Below are 13,782 nucleotides of genomic sequence, written 5' to 3' on the forward strand. Positions count from 1 at the left end.
CTCACAAAACGGAACTGCGTTCTTGAAGAATCATAAATAAAAAAATAAGGTCGACCTTAGCAAAGTATAGGTCGCAATTTTGAAGCTATTTGGCACATGCAATTCTTTCGGCCCAAGGACGAATACTAACGGTCATAAATGTTTAATTTATATAGGTATCTACACAAAAATCGCAGCAAATAAATTTTATATATACGGAAATCATGTCACCTAATTTGATGATGATTGGTCCATAATTATTCAGCAATATTCGAATAAACAGTTAGGTACTACTTAATGTGATCAAAATGGCTTTTTAAGAATTCAAGTTAAATTTAATTACAAAATTGATATTGAGTAAATCTGTAACAAAAATTAATAAAATTAATGTCTATAGTTAGTGTTAAGTTCAGGTTAAACATTGTTGACCAGATATGTTTTACATTTTTCTTTCCATTTGTTTTGTGACGTTTGATGAGCAAATGTTTACTGTATTTTAGAAAATAACATCGTTGTTAATGTAATTATTAAATAACTTTTAAATTCAATGATGTGTAACATTGTTAAAAGTTTTAACAATTTGAATTTAGTTAGATTTTTATAATTATTGTGAATTAAATTTCTTTTACAAACAGTAAATTATCTGTACACACCTTATTTTAAGAAAATTATCCGTAAAAATAAAACAATTAAGAAAATTTTTGATGCTGCATCATTAAAATATGCCCTACACTATGTAATGTTTTTTATTGGTATAACACTTTTTAAAAAAATTTGTGGTTACAAATTTTGATTTTCTTTCTTTAATGAAGTCGGTATTTTTAATAATACGCTGTACCAAAATCCATTAGAAACTCAATTTTGCATTATTTAACATGGCGACAAGTGTCACAATACCAAACAGTGGCATGCAAGTAATGCTCTTCGAACATGCTTGACATGACATACGTAATGTCGAACAAAACTAATCTAAATTTAGTTTCAGCTAACCATTTTATTTTAAAGAATTTCTTTTGAAAAAGTATTGAACGATGAGGTTGAGATGATGATTGCATAAGCTAAATTAACTATATTTTTTAAATTGTATTTGTAAATGCCCTTTTGCAAATAAAACTCTATTTATAAATATTTTTTTCAAAGGTTTGAATGTTTTTTCAATATTATTTTGTAGATTTCAATTTACTTCTATTGTAATTTAGAGAGAAATGACGTCTACAAGAATCTGTCTTAATTTATTCCAACGATTTATTGTTAAATTCTGACGCTGTTTAAAAATGGTTATATAAAACGGAATACAAATGCCACATGTCACCAGTTTTTAGTATTTTATTATTTGTAGCAATAGCCAAGAGACCATGTTTCATTACAGAGATATAAGATTTTAAATTTTGTAATTTTAAAATTCAAACAATGCCACTTTTGGCAACTATTTAAGCAATAGTATATTTTCATACCTTTTCGTAATTAATCTGTATAACAAATAAAAGTATGAATTTTAAGGATTTTCCACTTTTAAATATCAAATTTCAAACAATTATAAATTTCACCACGTTTTCCACTTAAATGGTTGTAAATTTCAATATATATATTTTACGACAGACCACTATAGTTGTGTAAGTTACATTTTTTTTATTATTTTTTGGCGTTAAACTTATTGAAATAAATTGAATCAATTATTTTGTAGATTTCTCTCTCATAATAATTATTTTTCCAAAATTTTGAATACGATTTAAAGGTTTCAGAAATTAATTTTATATTTTTATACCCTAATTGTGAACAAACTTACAATACTTCAAAATATTTTGGTAGCGTATGAAACTGCATTTAATTGGTTTTCTCACAGGTTATATTATGCCCACAATTCAGTTTAAAATAAACGTCAATCTCATCCATTCACAACAAAACAATTTTGTTGTCTACAAAATTAAATGCAGCACGTGCCTTCACAATGCGGTTTAACATCTCAAATAATGTCAGTGAAGATAAAGAGTAAAGCGTTCGCCGACTTTACGTTATGTCTTGTTATTCAAAAATTTTATTCAATTTATTAAAATGTTTTATCTTTTTTTTGCATTAATAGTCTGTATTTATGAACGAACGATTTTTTTTTAATAAATCACAATTTTTTTTTTTATTTTTTCATATATTTTTTATGAACAATTTCAAATCTTCAAAGAATTTCGTTTGAAAATTATAAAATTCTATTAATAAAGACGAAAACAAAATTTCTTTCATTACTGTGACGAATTGATCTTTTTTTAAAACTCAACCAAATATTTGAAAGAATGAATTCTTAATAAAATTTTAAAAATCAATTTCAATTTGGATATCTTTCCATTAAATAATTCATTACGATTTAATTCATAGGACTAACTCTTTTCTTTGAGATTTCATTATTTATAGAATTAATTTTGTTATTGAATCCTTTGTGTCAATTCGTTTTGTAAATGATTAAAAATCAATGATGGCTACTGTTACCACTAAGCTACCCCTAACAGACCCTTTCAACTCAACTACTGTTACCGCTATGTTATCCTTACCTAAATAATCTAAATTAGCGTTACCGTTAACTTTTAACCAATTCGAAAAATTATGTTAATTCAATTTGGATATGAATTCACAAACATTCAATGGTTGAATGAATTTTATTCTGAATAAAAATTCCATTAAAAATTAGTTAATCAATGAACGCATTCTATTCCAGGTTTTGAATAAAGCTAAAAAATTTGTTTTGTTGGAAATGGTTTTATGGAATGAATTAAATAATGCGAAGTTCTGAACTCATCAAACTTAGTTTAAGAACTTCTTAGGTCGGGTTTTTTACTTGAAGATCAAGCAAAACAAATATGGTCCAAATATTAAAACATATGGAGAGTTATTTTTAAACAAATTTTTAATTAATGATTATTCAAAAACGCTTTGTCCGATATTATTAAAGTAAACATAAAAAAACTGTGAATAAATTCGAAAAGAATCCATCGATTTTTATGACCGGTGTCTCATTTTGTTTTTGGATTAAGGCAAAAATCTGAACAATTTCTGCCGTTTTCGATTTTTCATGAATTTTTAAAACAAAAAAAAGCTATTTTCACGTAAAAAATATATTTTTTGCTTCATTATATTATGATAACTCCGAAACTAATGAGCCGATTGAAACGCAATATATATGTGAAAATTTGTACATAGCATGGGAAAAATGTTTTAAAAATTCAATCATTCAAAAGAAGAACATTAACTACTCAATTTTATGTATATCAAACAAAAAAACTAAAATTTTTGAAAATGAGCGAATTCACTTAATTGTGAATAAATTTGAAAAAAATCAATCGAGTTTTATGACCGATGTCTCATTTTGTTCCTATTACATGTGGCTTTGGATTAAGGCAAAAATCTGAACAATTTCTTTCGTTTTAGATATTTCATGAATTTTTTAAAAAAAAAAAAAAAAGCTATTTTCACGTAAAAAAATATATTTTTTGCTTCAATTTGTTATTATAACTCCGAAACTACTGAGCCGATTAAAACGCAATACATATGTAAAAATTTTTACATAGCATGGGGAAAATGTTTTCAAGATTCAATCATTCAAAAGAAGAACATTAACTACTCAATTTTGGGTATAACAAACAAAAAACTAAAATTTTTTGAAAATGAGCGAATTCACTTAATTGTGAATAACTGCGAAAAGAATAAATCGATTTTTATGACTGATGTCTCATTTTGTTCCTATTACACGTGGCTTTGGATTAAGGCAAAAATCTGAACAATTTCTGCCGTTTTCGATTTTTCATGAATTTTTAAAACAAAAAAATGCTATTTTCACGTAAAAAATATATTTTTTGTTTCAATTTATTGTTATAACTCCGAAACTACTATGCCGATTGAAACGCTATATATATGTGAAAATTTGTACATAGCATGGGGAAAATGTTTTCAAAATTCAATCATTCAAAAAAGAGCATTAACTACTCAATTTTATGTATATCAAACAAAAAAACTAAAATTTTTGAAAATGAGCGAATTCACTTAATTGTGAATAACTTCGAATATAATACATCGATTTTTATGATCGATATCTCATTTTGTTGCTATTATAAGTGGCTTTGCGACAAAGCAATAACAACCTTAACAATTTCTGGCGATTACGATTTTTTTAAAAATAGCTATTTTCAAGTAAAAAATATATTTTGCTTCAATTTTTTATTATATCTCCGAAACTACAAATCGGATTGAAACGCAATATACAAAAGGGATTAAAGGCTATGTAAATCTCAACTTTTCATAAGTTTATTTTAATAATATCGGATTAACCTTTTTTGAGTTATCATTAATTATGTGGAGAAATGTCTAACAATATTTATAATTTTACTAAAATGTTTAAAAAAAATCTATCTAGAATTAAAAATGTTTACCATTTTTGTACATAGGTAGCCAGATGCATCAAATCTATATAATGGTTAGTGAGGACTTTTTTTGTTGTTGACCTGTGTAATTTAAGATTTTAGTAATTAACCTTTACTATTTCGAAATCTGATGTTAATGCCAGATCGAATCCTTAATATTCCTATACCCATAGGGCACTGCTACACGTTCAATATATATTGTGATATTTGGATCGCGATCCATTGTAATGGATCATGCAAAATGAGGTTATTCTGCGATTTGGATCGCGATCCATCAATACTACATGCTACACGTTCAATAAATATCGCGATACTGGATCGCAGTCAATATATATTGAACGTGTAGCAGTGCCCATAGAAATTATATACCATAATAAAACAACTCATTTATTTTCAACAATGATTTCATTATTTTAAATCATTTTTTCACCTCACATGCACTAATCTAATGTAAGCACATGCAGCCCGTTTATCAAACAATTAATTATTTGTTTACAAGTGATTATTTTAGTATCAAATAATCTGGAAAATCAGGCTTCTAAATAAGTACAACAACAATGACTAACATTTAAACGGAATCACCAATTCACTAAGTGGCATTTTTGTTGTTACAAAATAATTTGAATATTGAATGGATTCGAATACATGACGTATTTTATGATAAATCAAATTAATGAATTTGAAAATCAATTAAACCAAACTGTTTACAACAATTAAAAAAACGTAATTATTAAACTGTTTACTGCGCGTCTGGTTGTGTCATACTATTATTGTACAATTGATCCATATTTAAAATCAAAACAAAATGATTTTTAATTAAAATATTTAAGAATTAATTTGTGCATTTTTTTTTACAAAACAACAAATGGTCCTTAACTCACATGATCAATATGTATTAGATATCTTGCCTATGCAATTCTTGAATTGGCAATTTGTGGTTTTTGAGTTGATTTGCGGGGTGATAAATTATGAAATAATAGTTAAATTGTTGATATCATGTGACATTGTATAATTTATTATAATTTTATGAATTCCAGATTAGTTGTAAGGTATAAAATGCAAATCGTATAATAAAACAAGTAAGAAATATGTTAATAGTTGGACACATTCACCAAACACACTTTAAAAATCTAGTTGGAGACAATGGCAAACTGCATGTTTTGACCGATCTGTCCTATTTTAAATAGTGTTGTTAGCCAACAGAATTTGTTCATTGCAGTATTTGAATACGAGATAAATTTGTTCATTACACAGGAATACAATGATGTTGGTGCCGCCGAAACTAAAACTGATTTTAAATATATTCGATACCCTGATTTTAAGGCACACAAATTTACTTATGACAGCCAATATTAACGGTATCTCGGCACCAATTTTTTGTTCTTTATTTGTTGACCTGTGTTATTAAGCTAAACATGTTACTTCTCAACATCAGTGCTTATAATATTTTTTAAGTTGTGTAGAGTAATAAGATCATTAACCGACGGCATTAAAATATATAATGCTATTCAATAATACTTATTTATGACATAATTCAGCTTTGTTATTTGCTTTTTATTAAATACTTTGTTATAATAACTTATTTGTATCTAAACTACATCATAAATATTGTATTAATTAATAAAATAATTACTATTAGATATGTGTAGTGAAAGTTTTTTATGAAGAATTTTATTAATTTCTAACAAAAAGAATTTTAAATTATATTTAATTCTAGAAAGTTGTATGAGGGATTTATAGAAATGTAGTTTATGCTTACTTTAATGATTCAACTATCTGATAATAAAGAAAAAAATAAAGAAAGATGCTGTATGTTTTATCTAGGATACTCTAGACAATAGCAGATGTTTGTAACGTGCAAAAATATTGTCCCAACACCCTTCTTAAATGTCAGTCTTGTAATCAAACTACAGGTCACAATTTCAAATATAAATCGACAAAATTTGGTACAAGCTTTTCTATTGCCCCAAGGACTATTGAATTGGATTAGAATCGATGCATTATTTCTCCTAGCCCCCATATGATTGCCCTATCTGAAAATAGTTAAGTTCTCATAAATATCTTATTTATACCAAATTTATTATAACCAAACCAAATTCAGCACAAATAAGTTTTATACAAGCCTAACTCGCACCACCAAACTTTTTGATGATCGATCCCTAATTAGTAGTCATAGCTTCCATATAAGGCCCACTTCCGAAAATCACTTTAACTAGCATAAATCTCTTAAAAATGTTGGTATTCCAATAAAATATAACACAAATTAATTTCATATATAGAGAATACATGACACCTATTTGGATTAGTCCATAATTAGTCATAGCTCCCATATAAATTTTAACTGAAAACTGTTTATGATCATCTTCTTTGTTGCATTACACAGGCAACAAAATCGAACAAATTTTGGAGGCTTTTTAAACCACTAAACAATTTTGATGTATTGTGGTTCCAGTAGTACAAATATGGTCCAAATTTTAAATTCTATGGAGAAGTTTTTTTTTATAAAATTTTTAAGTAAAATTGTGAATTTTTTTAAACGTTTCTCCACATAATTAATGATTACTCAAAAACGGTTAGTCCGATATTATTAAAGTAAACTTAGAAAAGTTGAGATTTACATAATCTTTAATCCATTTGTATATTGCCTTTTAATCGGCACAGTAGTTTCGGAGTGACAAATTGAAGCAAAAAAATATATTTTTTACATAAAAATTGCAAATTTTTTTGTTTAAAAAAAATCATGAATAATCGAAAACGGCAGAAATTGTTCAGATTTATTCCTTTATCTCAAAGCCACATGTAATAGGAAGAAAATGAGATATCGATCATAAAAATCGATGCATTCTTTTCGAATTTATGTTTTTTCAATTAGGTGAATTCACTCATTTTCAGAAAATTTTAAGCAAGTTAACAGGTCCATGTCTTGAAATGATTCTTTCGCCAAATGTTTCTCTCAGTAAATTCATGATACGCGCGATGTGCGACATTTTTTTTTTGGAATTTTGGAACGCATACCCATTTTTTTTATATATATAAAACTATAGTTAAATATGAAATTTTGTCTTTCTATCATGATTGCAATCCGTGCCGACATGCGATTTAGTTTTGAGGTGCATTTACAAAGGGAAAAAATGCAATTTTTTCAGTTTTTGTAAAAATTTTGCCATTAAATAATTACTTTTGCAAATTTAATTTAAAAGAATCGAAATGTGTACGTAATTGTCGTTCTAATAAGATATAAAACACAAAAATTGGTTAAAAAATGTTAAAGTTATTAAAAAATCGCCATGCCATTAACGTGTCTCAGGCCACTAGAACAAGAAATGTAGGAACAAAATTAACATATTTTGAGATATATTAAAACAAAAGCTTATTTTTACTTAAAATATATCCATATTTACTTGTATATGAGTTTTTGTCTTCGTAGGATACCGTTAACCTATTCGATGGTATGACAAAAAAAAATATTTTTTTTAACGGCAGTTTCAAAACTCCATTTTCAAATTTTTAAAAATTTCAGAATTTTTTGATCATCATTACAACATAATAGGGAATAAAAATATGAAAAAAGTATGAAAATACCTCCTATAGGTTTTCCGTACCTGCGATTTAAATTTTGCGATTTTCGAGAAAAACTAATTTTTTGGCCATATTTTGGCGAATGAGCCGAATTTCCTTACTGTTATGATTTTTAAGTAAAAGCTATTCAGAATATTATAGTCCATGTAATTTTAAATATAGTCTGAAAGTTTTACTAAAATCGGAAAACGTTAACCCTTAAATCGTGAAGGTCAAAGGTCAATTTGTTCAATATTTGGAATTTCTAATGGAAAGGTATCGAAATGTTATATATTTTTGGGCCGATTTTGATGAAACTTAAGAAAAATATAACATGATGTCTAGTATTTATAATAACAGCACAAACATTAAAATTAACCCTTAATATCACTTGGGGTTAAAAAGACACTCAACTTTTTAATGGTGGGTACAAAAATATGGTATGCATTTTCCAATACAAAAATTAAGGACATCAATTTCGAGAAATCACCCTAACATAGTAGTTTTCCCCTTTCTGATAAAAACACAGATAAATACGATTTCAAAAACCAATTCTAATCCACTACGAATTCAAATTTTCATCATACATACATAAGTATAAATTATTTTTGTATGACACATGAGTATTTTTCCCAAAAAATTCAATTAAATTCCTTAATTGTTTACCATAAATTAAACACATTGTTTACAAAATAAATTCTTTCATTAAAATTTTATTCTCACACAAATGTCGTCAACCAGTTTGTAAGAAAATATTAAAATATTTTAATAATTTGATCAGTTTGTTTTTGTAAACAGATTTTAGGACTATAAAAAAACAAATAAAAACTACATACATAAATAAATTTTATTTATAAACTAATGAGCCAATTAATTCATCAACTTTAATTTATTTAGCATGGCCTACAACACGTGATTACAAAAAAATCTCATATTAAAATTCCAAATATGATACTAATTTTGATTGAAATTTAAGAAAATCCCCGCTTTGCGAAGATACAACTAATAAAACAAAACTTACATTTTATTGCAAAAAAAATGTAATTTTAACAGGTTTGCAATTTGATCGTTATTAAACAGATTTGAAAATATCAACATTGAGCATATTTTGGTAAGGGGTTTAAAACGAATGTGGATGCAAGAATAAAAATCACCGAAAGCCAACTAATAATCATTATGCAGTATGTGATTTTTTTGGTCAAGTTACAATTAATGCGTCATCAAGAATAAATGCTGGGAATCGTTAAATCTACCATGACAATGGAAATTATAGTACTTCTTTCAGAAATTTTGTGTGGTTTGTAACAAAACGAGTTCAACATGAATTGTAATACAAAATATAGTTGGTATCGGTTCATAGGTTAATTTCGGTATCATATAAGGATCATTCTATAAAACCACTTCAACTCCTATAAATCTATTATAAGCTCATTTTATGTCAAGTACCTCAATATTGAATGGGTCATATAAAATCGAGAAAATCGGCACACAAATCGGGACAACCTCGATTTTTGGCCTACTTTTTTGATCTATAGCTGGATTACTAAGTCATTAATATAGACAATATGGATATCTAATGATAGATATTTCTAAGTCCATTGCAACGATGTATATAAGGCTTTGGATCTACAATGGGTCAAAATCGGGAAAAATATTTTTTAACCCGAATTTTTTTTTCCAAAACAAATTTTTTTGTCATCAATTTTTGCGCTAAGAAATTTTTAATTTTTTTTTTTAAAAATAGGAAAAAAAATATTTTTATAGATTTTTTTTTTTAAATTTTCAAAAATAAATTCGAAATTTTTTTTTTTTAAATTTTTGTTTACTTAAAAATATTTAAAATTTTTTTTTAATTATAATTTGGTGAAGGTTATATAACTCTCTTACTTGTTTTTATACCCTTCACCTTCGTGAGAAGGGTATATATAAGTTTGTCATTCCGTTTGTAATTTCTACATTTTTCATTTCCGACCCTATAAAGGATCCTTATAGATAGCGGAGTCGATTAAGCCATGTCCGTCTGTCTGTCTGTCCGTCCGTCTGTCTGTTGAAATCAATTTTCTGAAGACCCCAGATATCTACGGGATCCAAATCTTCAATAATTCTGTCAGACATGCTTTCGAGAATTTTGCTATTTAAAATCAGCAAAATCGGTTCACAAATGGCTGAGATATAAGGAAAAAACCAAGACAACCTCGATTTTTGACCTATATCTGGATTACTAAGACATTAATATAGACAATATGGATATCTAATGATAGATATTTCAAAGACATTTGCAACGACGTATATAAGACCATAGTAAGATGGACCTACAATGGGTCAAAAAAAAAAAATTTAACCCGAATTTTTTTTCACAAAAAAAAATTGAAAAAACAAAAATAAAATTTTTTAAAATTTAAAAAAAAAATTTTAAAAATTTAAAATAACAATCGAAAACAAAATGAAAAAAACTAAAAATATTTAAAATTTTGAAGTATAATTTGGTGAAGGGTATATAAGATAGCCGAATATAGCACTCTAACTTGTTTTTTATAAATTCAGCATAAAATCATTTAATATCTCACTATTAATCGGGTATGTTTCGGTTCATAATTGACTCTAGGTTCCATATAAATCAGATATCGTAAAAACTCTTAGAACATTTTCTTATATGTTTTAAGTTAATGGGAGAAAAGAAACATTTTCGACAAGACATCGGAACTTACCCGTCCCGTTTATGGTTAAATTCGTTTTGGTTTGTCTTTAATCGAGGTTTAAAGTTTAAATTCTATATAAGAATGGTGTAAATTCGCTCAATTGCAATTGTGTATAACTCTTTAACTGCTTATCCAATTTTTACAATATTACTCTCATAGCAATGCTTGCGTACTCTAGTTTTAAATATAATTTCCTAAACTTGCTTTTCTTTTGAACACGAAAATTTGTCTTTGAACAAAGAAAATCTCCAAAAGTATCCCCAATGATTCTTCAATTATAAGCCATTGTATTAAGGTTCCTAATCGGATGAAATTTCCCGGGAATATTTTTTTTTAGAAATTTGCGGTTAAATGTTGTCGGGAAATTTCGAAAATTTAATTTAGTATTGAAAAATTCCTGGCAATTCCCGGGATTGAAGAGATTTTTTCAGAGTAGGGCCATGAGGGAATCTCTAGATAATAAACATTTAGTAAAAATTTCTTAATATATCGAAAAATAATCCAAAGCAATGATATGATATCCTTTAAGCAATGATATTTAAAAAAAAAAATCAAAAACCCAAAGTTGTTTACTTTATTATTTTAATAATGGTCCATAACTGTAAATGTAGAGATAAATATAAATATGTCAAAAATAGAAATTGATACCATAAAACGTTTCTTAAAAATATCCTATTATTTTCTATCAAAATGGAAATATCCTTCGGCATAGCTGTCATTTCACTCACGCGAATTGTTAACTTAAAATTAAAAGCAATTTTTCTCAGGAACCTTAACAGTTATGACCAAATTAGAGTTATTTTTTGATTTTTAATATCACGATCAGAAATAAGAATTATTATTTAATATAAAAATATTTTGTCGCTTGCCGCCTGTAGTTAGAATTATATTCGCTTTGCGTATCGTTGAACTCTTTGCAAAACAGAGTCGCAGCAGTAGAAAATTCACACACAAAGAATATTCAACAAACAACAATTTATAAGAGAAATGTTTAATAATGAAAATGATGCCGGGGACAATTATATTTATTTAACTTGAATTCAATGCACGATTGTCTTCACTCACAGATCAATTGCAAATCGGGATTGGCCAACGACGAGCACAGTTCGTAAGTGAGTTGAAGATTTCAAGTGGCATTCGCGTTATTGACTCTTAAAAGACAAGTTCACATAAAAAGAAAACGCGGATATTTAATAAGAAACAACAGAAATTCTAACAAAAAATAATTATTATAAACAATAGAGAAAAAAATAAAATAAATAACAAATTAAAAACAATTAAATGTTTTACAATTTGCATCCTATTAGAAAAAAACATCAAAATAATTATATAATTTAAAAAAAAAATATAAAATAAATAAAAATTAAATTCATAAAATATTTTCAGTGTTTAAAGAAAATAAAATTTATTGAAAATGCGCACCGATCAACCTTCACAACGTAATAATAGTTCGGGTTCCGAAGTATCCTTGGAAATACCACCGAATGCAATTTATAATACATCGCGTGATTGTATAGTTCAAGATGAGGATAACGTTGATAAACCTAGCTGTTGTACTACAACCATGGATTGGTTGAAACAAACATCGGCGAATATATTTCGCAAAAAGACTTTGTACAAACGTTTGCCGATCTTGACCTGGTTACCGAAATATAATCGTCAAGATTTTATAGGCGATTTAATGGCGGGCATTACGGTTGGTTTAACTGTTATACCTCAGGGTTTAGCTTATGCTGGCATAGCTGGATTAGATTTACAGGTAAGTTGATATAAAAATATGAAAAATAAATGCAGAATAAATAATTTATTTGAAAAAAAACAAGTTATTTTTCTTAAATTTTATGAAGAAACTCAAATTCAAAAGAGTTTTTATAGAAACTTAATTAGGACATTTTTATCTGAGGACTTTAAATATTTAATACATATTTTTTACTGAAAAATTAGTGCAATTTTACTACTAAATGTTGTGTTATCCATTTATTTTTTATGTGTAAAAATTTGTGTCTTTTTTCCCAAAATAAAAAATAAATTTGAATTTAAATATTCATACTTAATTCATTAATATTGTTTAAAAAGCTAATAAATAAAAAAAATAAAATTTTTTAATTCACTTGAAATATTTTCGTATTAAATAGCAATATTAAAATGATTACAAATCAATATGAGAGGAATTCAAAGGAAATCGAATAAGTATCCCTTCAAAATTTCAGTATTTTTTTAGAATATTAGGGTTGTCAATTATTCCAGTTTTATTTTAAGCGAATAAAAGTTTAAAATATTTTTATTATTCCAATGATAGATTAATTTTTAAAATTTTCTCGATTATTCGAACGAATATCGAGTAATAAATATTATTCGAATATTTAATAATTTGTTTATTAAAATTAATACTTAATATACTGATGATGTAAATAATAATAATTTTATTCTAGGGAATAAGAAAGTCTTTAGATTCCAATGTATTTTTTTATTCATATAAGGCTTTCAGTAAATTTTTACCTTATTATTTGTTATTAATTGGAAAATCTTTAACCTTAACCAGGTCTTTAGTAGTCACAAGTTTTTGGTTTTTAAGTCAAGTTCCAAAGTATTCCGATTTTGGTGTGATAATTCAAAGTTATAAACTATTTGTTTTGTTTCTTTAAGATATTCTTCTCCAAAATTTTGTTTAGATTAACTATTCTTTTTAACTGGAAAATTAATTTATTCAACTATTCAATTAATAGGAAATTATTGGTTTATTCTAAACTGAAAAATTTTATTCATTTGAAAAACATATATTTCTTTCTGGATTATTCGAATAATTATTATTCAAGTGATAACCCTATAAAATATACAGTATTTCAAATCATCCACAAACAAATATCAAATCTTACTATTAATCAGTACAGAAAGAAGTCTTTTCATTTGAAATATACATAAATAAACTTTAAAAAATCAAGTGCTTGTTTCAATATTCAATATTTTCAGCCCTAAAAAAGTTACAACTGTTACGGAAAAATTCAAATTGCACGATAATTATTATTAACAACAAAAATTAAAACAAAACTTGTTAGTGGTCATTATTAATTTATACTTTTTTGATTGCTCTGAAACAAGTATAAATTTAGCAAATGTTTAAATGTTATTAATTTCATCAAAAT

At 26.3% G+C, this 13,782-nt stretch overlaps 1 protein-coding gene across 1 annotated transcript in view; it reads left to right on the forward strand.

The window, feature by feature from the left end:
• LOC135963369 (sodium-independent sulfate anion transporter) overlaps positions 1 to 13,782 on the forward strand; it is a 42,807-nt gene that overhangs the window by 24,275 nt on the left and 4,750 nt on the right. Inside the window, exon 2 of the mRNA XM_065515193.1 lies at positions 12,026 to 12,398. Coding sequence (XP_065371265.1) covers positions 12,054 to 12,398 — 345 coding nt within the window. The 5' untranslated portion in view covers positions 12,026 to 12,053. The remainder of the gene's footprint in view (positions 1 to 12,025; positions 12,399 to 13,782) is intronic.

Source organism: Calliphora vicina, chromosome 1 (genome assembly GCF_958450345.1).
Source record: "Calliphora vicina chromosome 1, idCalVici1.1, whole genome shotgun sequence".
Taxonomy (NCBI): Eukaryota; Metazoa; Arthropoda; class Insecta; order Diptera; family Calliphoridae; genus Calliphora; species Calliphora vicina.